Source organism: Poecilia mexicana, unplaced genomic scaffold, assembly GCF_051168715.1.
Source record: "Poecilia mexicana isolate PSO_F unplaced genomic scaffold, ASM5116871v1 scaffold_15, whole genome shotgun sequence".
Lineage (NCBI taxonomy): Eukaryota > Metazoa > Chordata > Actinopteri > Cyprinodontiformes > Poeciliidae > Poecilia > Poecilia mexicana.
In genome coordinates this window covers 17,081,789-17,094,031 of record NW_028263384.1, presented here as the reverse complement: position 1 = coordinate 17,094,031, position 12,243 = coordinate 17,081,789, and the positions used below count along the sequence as shown (strand labels likewise).

Genomic DNA, 12,243 nt, shown 5'->3' with positions numbered 1-12,243 from the left:
ACAGCCAATCTTACAATTTTTATGTGCTACTGTTTTCTTGTACCGACTTTCCCATTGAAGGGAAGGCCCAACAATGAATCACGTCATTCTTTGCCACTGGAAGTTAACCCCTTATTTGACATGAGTGAGTGCAACACAGGAATATGTTTTGATTGTAACCATTCCACTTAACTCTTCTACAACCTGTAAATCTCCAGGATGGCCGCAATATTCATATCTGCTCACCTTCCGACAAACTTTGACTAATTTTCCTGTTTTGTACAACTACTGTTTTTTTTTTTTGTTTTTTTTTAATGACTTTCTGAATGAAGGTAGACCAATCATAAATATTCTCAATCTTTGCAGGTGGAAGTTAACCCCTCTTTGGACATGGCTGAGTCTGACTTTATGAACAATGTCATGAGGTGTCGGTGCAAATATGATGGTCACAGAGCTTACATGTACAGCTGTCACACAGGTAAGAACTGATGAAATTTTCTATTCTTAATATTTGATCAGATTTTGATTTTTAACATTTGCGTTATTTTTATACAGGTGACGCTTATAGTGCAGAGACTGAAGACCTTTTTGAGCACCAAAGGCAAATAACCAACAATTTTGTGTAGCTCATTCCAATGTAAAGACCTTCCAATGAAGCACAGAGACAATTCAAAGTGGGCTAAGGTCGAAAGGCTCCAGGATCACAGGCCCAGTAACATAACGACATGGGCCCTGCTAATGTCCTTGAAGATCTGGGTAAAATATTTAAGAACTCACCAAGTGACAGCAGCGTTCATTGCAGCATCTTCCATTGACTAAAACATCCATCGACGGCAAGAGAGGAACAGGTGTCACTTTGTTCAAACTGTTTCCGAGCTCTACTAAGGAAAAATTAACTTAGATTTAGATTTTAACTCTTGTGGATCTTAGAAAAATTATAGAAATCTTACATTCAAAACTAACTAGGAACAGGTAAACTGGTATAATTTTCAAACAGGAAGATATGAAAACCTGAGAAAAAGATATGAGATGAGATTTTGTGAGTTTTGTCACAAAATGTTGCATAACAGGTTTATAAGACATTTTTCTAAAAGTGCCACATATTTAGGCTATTAGCATTAGCATGCAAAATTTCCCATTTAAGTTTATATCTGACTCATTTTGAATTTTGGTGCTTTCTTTTTCTTAACCAGTGATACTGTATTATTTTGTCACATTAACCTCAATGAGTTTCATATGAAAGGTTTTGTACAGTATATTTTGGATAATTTTCATTAATAGACATTTTATTTTATTAACTTTTTAATTCTAACTAAATAATCTTTGATTTTTTTTATATGTTGTGTTCCACCTTTAGAGTAGATAACAGGAGGTTAGTTTTTTTTTCATATAAGAAAGCACTTTATCTTTAAAGTAAGTATTCAAATTTAGTCCCCATTTTTGATTTGCCCAACATTTTTAAATGTTTTATTTTTATTTTTATTTTTTTTTTTTTTTACTTTCTTATTTTACATCCTGGAAAGTCAAATGGAAGGTTTTTGTTAGTCTTCTTGTTCATTGTGCTACTTACGCTGTATTTTATTACTTTATTTATTGGGATTTACACAGCATGACCAGTATAGATTCTTAGCTATAGCATTTAACCTAACATATCTTCTTTTTTTTTTTTTTTTCCCGACAAACACATCCAGGTTTAAAGCTTCTGCAGTAGTTACATTACATTGCAAGGTTTCCATCCTGTAGATAAATGAGTGTAGATTTATTTTATTTTAGTCATTAAAACAATTGTAGCTGTACAGTTTTCCTCTTCCAGCCTCTCTGAGGGGAGGGAAACTGGTCTGACAAAACCACAGTACTGTGGTAGACAGGCAGGCTGGGTTTTGAGAGCATATAAAAAGCCTTTTAATTACCTCTGTTTGGTTAGACTTAAGGTTATGGTTACGATTGAGGGCTTGAGCATGTGCTTTATAAAGAAACACCATAGAATTGTTACTTATGCAATCATGAAAAAGACAAGCTTTTTGGATTTCCATCTTTGCATAAACTACAATAGAGATACTGATTATCTAAGAGATTTAGTAAGGGAAAGAGGGAGCGAAGGAAAGAACGAGAAATGGGTGATATTTGGCAAATGATCTATTGAGATGTATAGTTTTTACTTAAAAAAAAAAAAAAAAAAAAAAAACTGCCTCCTTGTTGGCCGCCTCATGGAGACCACAGGCTGGCATTTTCTGCTCCTCAACAGAAACAACATGTTTGGGAGGAAAAATAAACTATTCATGCTTCAAAGCAGTAAACACTGGCCTTGTTTTAAACTAAAACAGGGCTTCTGAAATGTACTGTAGTGTGTCCTTTTTTCCTGAGTTGGTAGTGGCTCAGCAGACATTTAAAAAGCTCCACGGGCTTTTCCCCAGCTTTTATTTGTTTGACTTCTTGTCTTAGTATTTGAACCTATTCAAATAGTGGACAGTTGTTGATGCATGGAATTCATAAAGTCAGATGTAGACCTAATAAATTTTCTGACAAGATAATTATTTGTCAATGTAATAACTACAACAGTTTATGTTTTTTTTGTTGTTGTTTTTTTAATATTGTTGCTTGAAACTCCAGAAATGTTGAATTTAATATTTGCTGTTATGTGCTTTTGGATTTTGACATACTACCATTGTCTGTTGTTTGTGTTATTTAAAAGTATGTCATTCTACAGCATGAGTTGGTTCATATTCCTCATTTTACTGTATTGCTACCTATGCTCCATGCATAGCACTGGGATATTGTTTTCTATGGCCAGTTTTGCTTATGTCTTTAAAGCTGAGAGTGAAAACTAAAAGAAGCGCTGATAGACAGTTACATTCATAGAAAGCTGTACTCTCAGGGACTTTGACCTCATTTGAATACTTAAAACAATATATTTCATATGATGTGACTCGTTTGATTTATTTTATTTTTTTCTGCTGTGATGACAACAAATAAACCGGAGCGGTTTTGAAATGTTGGTGCTCTTACAAAAACTAATTGGTACCCACATGTTTACTCTGGAGGTAAGAATTCAAGGTATGACAGTGATAAGCTTTGCTACGTTTCTGTCCTGAAGGAAGTTCAGATAACTGTGGATGTGCATTGTCTGAGTCAGAGTCAAATCACAACCCATTCATCCATCATTACTGTGAATCAATAAAACTTCATCTCACATTAAACTGCTTCCTGGCTCGTTCTTGTTAATGCATGACACAGTACAAGAATTAATCACAAAGTACCCCGTTAAATTGAACACGCACGTCTGGAATTATTCCCACAACCTGAACTTTTTACATGTCACTCTGCACACGCAGACTTTAATGTAATTTATTGATATTTTATGTCAATAACTTCTTATTTGCGGTCAGCCTGACTGAGGTCAACCTCAGTCAGGTTGGATGGAGAGTGTTGGTGAACATCAGTTTCAAAGTCTTACTATAGATTATATGTTGGTTTTTGGTCAACACTTTGACTAGGCCATTTTAACTTTGATATGGTTTTGATCTCTATATAACTCTGTATGTTTAGTCTTACCATACAGGAAGATAAACTTCTGCCCAAGCTCAAGTGTTTTGCAATCTCCTGTTTTATGTTTTTCTTTCCAAATTGCCCTTTGCACATCTCCACCCATTTTTCTGTCAACTCTGACCAGTTTCCATTTACTTTTTTTTTTTTTCTCACCATGCTGCTACTACTGCCATTATGCATGTGATAGTATGTTCAGGATGATAGTCAGTATTATTTTTCCACTATTATTTTTCCACGACACAATATTTTAAGCTCATCTGATTACACTGCCTTCCTTCACATTTGTTGTGTTTTGAGACTCCAAACAGGATTTCTTTCATCAGTCGCTTTCTTGTTGCTAATCTACACGAGAGCCAGATTTGTGGAGAGCACAACTAGTATTAGTCCTGTTGTCTGCCCACCTGAGCTGTGGGGTTATCGTGGGCCTTTTGGGCTCCTTTTTTGAATAACTGTAAGTTTAGGTGGGCAGTCATGTCTTTAAAGCTTTCCCATCACAGATGATAAACAGAGCTGCGTTCCACCAGATGTAAAAGTTTAGGTTATTGATTTATAACCCGACCCTGCTTTAAGATGTACCACAGCGTTTTCCTCGACATGTCTGTAGTGTTTCTTGGTTTTGAGGATGTTTTTCATTCACTTTCGTTATTTTGCAAGTGTCTGTGACCTTTACAGGCTGCTGGATTGATACTAAAATGATCACAAGCAGGTTCTATTTACTGCCTTTTGAAGGCAAGTGGTTGTTATAGACTTTATTTACAGCTATCAGTGGAAAGTGAGCTGAATACTAAAAAATGTCACACTTAGATTATTGTGATAAAATAAATGAAAACATATCCTTTAGTCTTCTTATTCACAGTTATATACCACTTTTCAGTTGACCTATTAAAGAAAAACTGAAGGAAAAAGAAGTTTGTGTTTGGAAGGAAGAAAAAAAGCCATAAAGTTAAATAAATAAATTAAATTAAACTCATCACTACATCTACAATATCAGATGCACAGACACAAGCAAAAAACATGACCTTCAAGTTATTGATGTGGAAAGTTTGGATTAATAAACCTGGAATTAAAACAATAATAATAACATATCAAATGTAAGTGTATTAGGGGGACTGACAATGTTTACATCATTTAATGTTGCACCTAATTAGTTTGCTAAATGTTCCTGACAGCCATCTTGATCCATGTCTCTATTTTTAATGAAAACATCCAACCTTTTCCAAAATGGGTAATCAAAACACTTTTTATCCACTTTAGTTTTGATATTTGAGAGTCTTTAAAGGCAGCTTACAAAATACACATTTTAACGGTTTGGACAGGATGTGAGTAAATCAAACAGCTTTTCCTATAAACCAAGAAATTGCTCAACTATTTCAGTAGCCAAAATATCCAAGACCTAATGACGGCAAATTGCTTCTTATGAGATCCAGTAGACGAGGGTGGAGTTATCAGCTGTGTCTGGAAAGAAAAAAAAAAAAAAAAAACAAGCTTTACTTGATCACAGCTGACAAATCTGCCCAGAAAGAAAACAGCAGCGAAGCGGTCAGTCGCTGGGATGAAACAGCTGCTGGACAAACAGGAAAGGAATACTTGAAAGCGCCGCACCTTGGTCCACTTGAGTGAAATTACACAGATTCAGCATCGTTTCATGCCCTTTCAGCACGGCGTGATCCTGAAAACACACACGTGCCCAGGACTGTTCTCTCTGGATGCTCTGCTTCTATCTCCCACATTCATGTCAGCTTAAACGTAATTTAAGAAACTGACCACCTGCGAACTTTCGCTGTCTTTTTGCGATAGCCCTGAGAAGAAGAGGTGGCTTTCCCGATGTGTTCCCCTTATCTGCTGGGCCTGCACAAGAATAGACTGTAATTGCGAGAGGAATCTGCTTCCTCTCCGAAAACACATCTCTTCTTTGGAACAGATCCCATCATCCTGGCAGACAACGGCGTCTGCGACCTGCTTTAGGAGAATGTGATTTTGTCTGTCAGTACCTGATCGTATCTGGCAGGGCTGACTCTGGTTAGCACTGACCCTCATCTCAGGTGAAGCTTGAGCAAACTCCGGCACTGTTGTGCTGACACAAATCAAAATTGCGAGATATGAGTTTGAAAACGAAGCGCAGAGCAAATGCGAGGACACTCTATTGACAAACACTCGACCTCGGGTTTGCATGTGAATCCTCTTAGGCCAACTTCCTGTGTGCAGCCCTTGTTTTTATTCTGGAAAGCTTCGTGCCACCCCACCCTGACCCAGAAGGGACCACAGGCAACTCCAGAATGGAGACTGTGTGTGCTGTCTGAATGACAGACCTGTCCATACATGCTCCCCCCCCCCCACAACGCACACACACACGCAACCTGACAGGAACACGTATAAAAAAAAAAGCTAGGCACACTAACAAGTTTTTCTGTCGTGTCTTTCAGACAGATGCAGCATTGCAAGGTTTATAAAGCAGCCAGACAAAGTAACCGGCGATCACACTTCAGATACTGATGAAGAATTTAATCTCTGAAGGCACGTGGCAGTTTTGTTTTCTCGTAATGATGACTAGCCGTTTTGTCGTGTTTGGGAATGAATACCTGCCGTTTAATGTTAAAAAAAAAAAAACCTAGCATGAATGATGTTTACTGTATTTCTCCTCTTGTTTATAATAAGCTCCTTTTTTTATTGTTATTTTGCAACATTTGTATATCTCATTGAGCTCATGAATCATAAGCAGATCACTTGACACACAGGCCTGAGCTCCTCAGCTTGAGCTGCTAATTATTACAGATAAGGAGAAGCTGCTCTGAATAATGAATGTGTTTGAATAATTGTCCTTTTCCACTGATGGGAAAAACACATTTTGAGGGAATAAATGACCTGACAGTGATAGAAAATAGCTTGCAGAAGCAGAGAGGGGTGCTTGTAAATGCTGTTTTTTTTTCACAGTCCAGTTCTCCATGTGCTGAGTATATGCTTTTAACAAGAGTACGGTGAGTTCTGCCCACAGATTTTCTATGAGACTCAAATCATAGCTTTGTGATGGCCATCCTGAAACACCGACTTTATTCTCGTTAAGCCACGTTGTAACTAATTTGGTGGCGTGATTAGGGTCACGGTCAATTTGGAAAATCCATTTATGTCCGTGACTAATGTCCTGAGATGTTGCTTCAATATTTCATGTTGTGTGAGGCGAACCAAAACACCCACAGAGCATGATGCTGCCATCCCAGTCTGGTTCATCCTTTGGCATCATTTTCCGTGGTGGTTCTCGGTTTACTTCTCTGGACGATTTCTCTGTGTTTTTCCGCAATGTTATACTGGGTAGCAGTGTGTTATGAGACGTTAATTAAAATGCATCCAAAGGTGTGCCTCGAATGACGACAAACACTGTTGAGTCAACCTATTGCAAGCTTATAAAGCTGCGAGATCCCCTGTAAACTGGGCCTTATTTCGAGGGTTAGTGGTCTAAGTGAAAGGCAACTTTTAAGAAAGCGGCGAATGATGCTCTAAAATAATATAAAAAAAAATAATTGGTTGATTTCCTTTTGGAAGGTGATGGAGAAAGTTTGAATCTTTTAATCGTGTATGTAAACATCTGGTTTCAACTGTAAATGAATTTATCTCGATCTCGAGTGCATGTGTCTGTGCACGTACTTAACCCCAACCCCTCCCCGCCCGCACCAACCCTTCCCTCTCGTCGAAGAGATTTACTGCAAAGGAGGCCTGTGAGAGAGTACACACGCTCTGCCCAGTCTCCGTTCTGCACCCTGACAATTACTGCTATATATACCACTCCAAATGAGAGCCATGAACCAGCGTGATTACAGGGTGGAGCAGGAGCGAAGAAGGAGAAGGGGGTTGAACAAAAATGAAAAAAAAAAAAAAAAAATGGAGGCGAAGCAAAGAGAAAGGTGGAGGCAGAAAGAGAGGGTGGAAAAGGGCAACTCGCATTACAATTGGAAATGCCTGAAAGTTCATGTAAAATGTGGGGCTTTCATAAATTACAGTGCTCTTCACAAGCGGTACTTCAGCATGAATCACATATTCTTTTTTTTTTATATATGGAAGCAGGAGAGAGTAGATGAAAGAGATAAGAAGCGTACATGGAATTACCAGTGAGTTTTGCACGTTTTTTTTTTTTAACTAAATACTTTGGCCTCTGTCAGCAGACTTCTCAGTGAACTACACCGCATCGCTTTTAATACAGAGCTGGAAAAACCGAACTGGTTACAAGGATTTTTTTTTTTTTGGATGCAGAACTGCTGCCCTCTTCTGGAAAACTGACAATCTCTACTTGAAACAGAGTTTCCCGCTGATTGTAAAATATGTTTGAATTACTGAGGCTCATATCTTTTTTTTTTTTTTTTGTAAACTGTTAATAGCGGAAGCTGACAGCTGTAACATAACAAGATCAGACATGTTTTCCGATGCCCGACGATATAACGGTGACATAAGAATGACATGCTTGACAGAGACACCCTCACAGGTTAGGAGGCTTTCACTGACAATAAAATCTCCTTACCACTTATCCATCTCTTGCTTTCCTCATGGCTCTTTAACTCTGAACCTGTCACTTTGTTCTGAGTGACAGCCTGCTGTCAGAGGCAGGGCTGCCCCGAGAGGTCACCGCAGCATGGCTGTCTGGTAACAATATGCTGCTTTCAGAGAGGCACGTAAGGAGAGCCTGACTCCCCAATATCAAGTGTAAATTTAAAAATCTGACAGATGATTGGAGCTGGAGACGTTTACCAAACAGATCAGCCCGTCGTTACTGGAAATGTGTAAAATTCTTGAGCACTGGAAGGCTTTTGAAGCACGCCGCCCCCAGCTCCGTCTCTGTGCAGAAAGTGGTAAAATCCAACAGGGATGGATCAGCTTTCATCGTACAGAAACCCATGCTCTGCTTCACTTCAGCAGCTTGTATAATTGGAAGCGTTTTGCCATGAAGATAGAGTCACAGTGGCATATCAATGGGCGCATACTCCAAGGGCATGCAGATAAGAGGAGGCTGCCTCTCTTAACTGGTCGTGACCATGATGGGGTCAATGGCCCTTCCAAAAAGACGGGGACGCTGTGAGTGTTGACTCACATACAAATAGTTAGTCTGTCAGTGGTGTGGATCCCTTGTGATGTAATTCTTTTTCAGTGATCTTAATCATCAATATCAACATGGAACTATTTGAAAGCCTTGCCTCATTGTGCATGCGTCTTTGCAGCAAATAATCCCCACAGTAAAGCAACCAAGTAATGAGGTTTATGAGAGCGTTGCACTTTAGCAACATGCTGCAAGACTGTAAATTATCGCGTCATCAGTGACCTGTTCTGTTTCTTTACCGCTTTCGGTTTTCACGCTACTAAGAACTGAAAGATTAAAACGGATATCATCTTAAATTCTGATATCACAGAGAAGCTGTAACGCATTACATTTGGATACTTGTGTCATAGTTTTTCCTCTTTTGGTCCATACATTGATGATTGTGTCATGCACACAGGCAAAATCTGTTGCTTGTTCTGGCCAATTTTAAATTTTTCTTCTTTTCTTTTTATGCTATTATGACGTAAAAACAAAAATATTTCTCTAATTCAAACTTAAAGAAGACTGAGACTCCTAATGAATTAGAGTCTAAGTCTGTGACGTCCTTATTCTCTGGAGAAATGTGACAAAAATTAATTTCTACAACAATGAAACACAGTTTAAATGTAGACATTTCATACAACTACATACAGATGATGTACAGCAAAAAAAAAAAAAAAAAAAAAAAAACTGCAGTTGAAAGGGCAAGCTAAGGAAGAGATTTCACCATGGGAGAATTCTGCAGTGCATGAGGAGTTCATCTTCTAAACACATTGTCAGGCTTAAACTATTACTTTTGGGGGGGGGGGGACCATGAGAGGTATTAAAAGGATGTATTCAACAATATATAGAGAACTATTAAACCCACTGCTCTCCATTCATTGCAATAGCAGGCTAATGCTTTGATTGACCACTGCATAGGACTTTTGCACAGTCATCAAAAAACGGTCAGTTACCTTTGTCATGCCCATTTGATCTGTCTCGCAATGCATCCTCCATTACCCTCCTGTTCCCTGTCCAGCAACAGTTTCAGCCTCCTCTCTGAGAGGTCGGGGGGGCCAGGGCTTCACTACCTCCGCACAAATAAAACTGCGTGCCAAGCTGCATAAACCCCACATCCTTATCACCTTCCAGACTTGAGACATTTTATGAGAAGGAACTGTCAGACGCCAACAAGAAGAAGAGACATGCTTTACGCACTGCTGCATCACCAACACTGCTGTTTACTAGACACCGTTATTATTTAACTGCATGCACACTATAAAAGGTCACAATTCAGGCTTTTGTTTATCGTATCTCACTGCAAAGCTATAAATGTAAAGTCTACGTTTAAACCCCACGTCTGTGCTTCGGTTATTTAAATGTGTGGTTTTAAAAAAATCAAATAAAAATACTAAAATTCTGGTTTGTGTACACGGCCAGGTGGAGGCGGATGACCTGCTGTGAGCACAAAACATGCTCTCTCGACTCTCTTAAAGTTTCTATACACGCCGATTCTTACCGCGTTGGGCCCCATGGCTTCTGAAATAAGCATTTATGCTTACAGAGGGAAAAATGACTCGACACTGTGTGCCTGGAATGCGAGCGTAGTTCCACGGTTACAAGAAAAGGGAAATAATGTACAAGTGGCTTATATTAAAAGCCATAGCCAGCAGAATATGTGACACTATTTACTTCCCCCGTGCAACCTGCTTCCTGGTCTTGGTAGCCTTTAGTTTTCAATGAGTCCTTGAGGTAAACATCTATTCTCAATCCCCCCCCATTTTGTCATATTACGTCCATTAACTTCAGTGTGTTTTATTGGGATTTTATATGACAGATTAGGAAAAACTACAGTGCATAATTGGGCTGTGAAAGGGAAAGTTATACCAAAGCTTCCAAATCCTCGTATAAAGATCTGTGTACTGTAGCGCATCTTTGTATTCACTTCCCCAAGATTTGATACTTTGTGGAACAACCTTTTACAGGAGCTATAACTGAGAGCCTTATAGGGTGTGTTTTTCCCACCTTTGCAAATCCAAAGATTATTTTTCCCCATTCTTCTTAGGAAAATAGGTAAGTTAGCTCTCATTGGCTTACCTGTCCCTGATGTCCAGAAGTATTCTTACAACATGACTCTGCCACTACCCACAGAGTGTTAGTTTCATGTCAAGCTGTTTGCATTCTTCCATGTTTTCTGCATCTCTTCATAACTTGTGACACACTCCAAACTGATCTATGGCTTCCATTCATCAGTGGTTTTCTTCTTAGCCCCTTTTACATAAAGGATTATACTGAATCATTTGTGAAGTGCATATTAACCTGTTAGTAGATTTTCCCTTCTGAGCTGGCGGTCGATTGCACTGGATTTTACTTGGAACCGTCAAAGCAAAGAGGAATAAACAAAAAGTGATCATCATACCTTTCACATTGTTAATCGGAAACCATAAATCCTTTTCCTTTCACGTCAGATTTGTGCGCCGCTTTGTGTCGGTCTATCATATGAAATCCGAATAATGTACATCAACATTTGGCAAAATGTTTAAAGTTGAATTGATACCTCTGCAATGGACTGATTGCTCACTTCTTCTGTTATTACTTTCTAGCTCTATAATATCATGTATAATGAAAGCAATAAAAAACCAAAGACCAAACAAGACATGTTTCTCTTTTCAGCATGCATCCACTGTTGGGTGAATAAACCTTTATTAATTTGTGCTACATTGCTTTGGGTTGCACTCAGCTACAGAATTACTATATGCAAAATCCCATTATCATTCTTTGGCTTTGGCCTCTTGTGGGTTCTGTTGCAGTAACTTAATTTTGCTCCACTAATCATAATAATTATATATACAACACTGGCCTTTGTAATTACCATGGAGTACATGCTACTATACTTTAATGGGCGCTTAAATAAACAGATTTCAGACACTTAGGAGGAAACCTAATTTATGGCCTCTGTAGGAGATCAATCAGATGATGGTGGAGGGTTGAGTTCCATAATTAATACAGAATGCAGCAAGAGTTTGGAGCTGGCCCTTCCTTTGTTTTCACTTCTGCTTTCCTTTTCATCCCCACATCCCTCCCTCTCGCCAGCGCCTTCGCCACATTATTTATCTGCACTGTCATACCATTGTTGTGATTATGGATGTCATGCAGTCGTAAAGCGCACCACGATCAATAGGCCTGAAATTAAACCAAAAAATGAATTTCCGCAGTGTCGGCCACATGCACTCCTGGGCAGGAATTACCTTGGAGGAGAATGGCTGATTACCCCATTGAGGAGACAGCGACAGAAGCACAGGAGGAGGGATTGTTTGCTGACGGAGGGTTGCAGTAAGTCCAGTTTCGGCTGCTGCGTTGTAGAGCACAAGACGCGTGTTCAAAACATCTGACCAAATCATAAAACGGCACCTAAAATATTGCCTTTGATATTTGCTTTGCAGTATTGCAGACTTTTTATTTTATTTTTTTTAAATCCCAACTCAGGTTTATAGGTGTAACATTGATGCTATGTTGAAGTAGATATTCCTCAAGTCCCGGTGGCGCCTGTGCATGGCAGTGTCAGTGCCACGCACAGGCGCTGACACTGCCTACTATCCAGCCATTTACCTTTTTTTTTTTACAACTTTGAATTCTTTCTTCTTCTAACCAAAGAGGGATTTGAGACTGAAACCCTA

General features: G+C 38.9%; 1 protein-coding gene across 1 annotated transcript in view; it reads left to right on the top strand.

Moving 5' to 3' along the window:
- loxl4 (lysyl oxidase-like 4) overlaps positions 1-3,176 on the top strand; it is a 28,392-nt gene extending 25,216 nt beyond the window's left edge. The window contains exons 14-15 of the mRNA XM_014984730.2: positions 346-457; positions 535-3,176. Of these exons, the coding sequence (XP_014840216.1) occupies positions 346-457; positions 535-605 (183 nt within the window). The 3' untranslated portion in view covers positions 606-3,176. The remainder of the gene's footprint in view (positions 1-345; positions 458-534) is intronic.
- Positions 3,177-12,243: the final 9,067 nt, after the last annotated feature.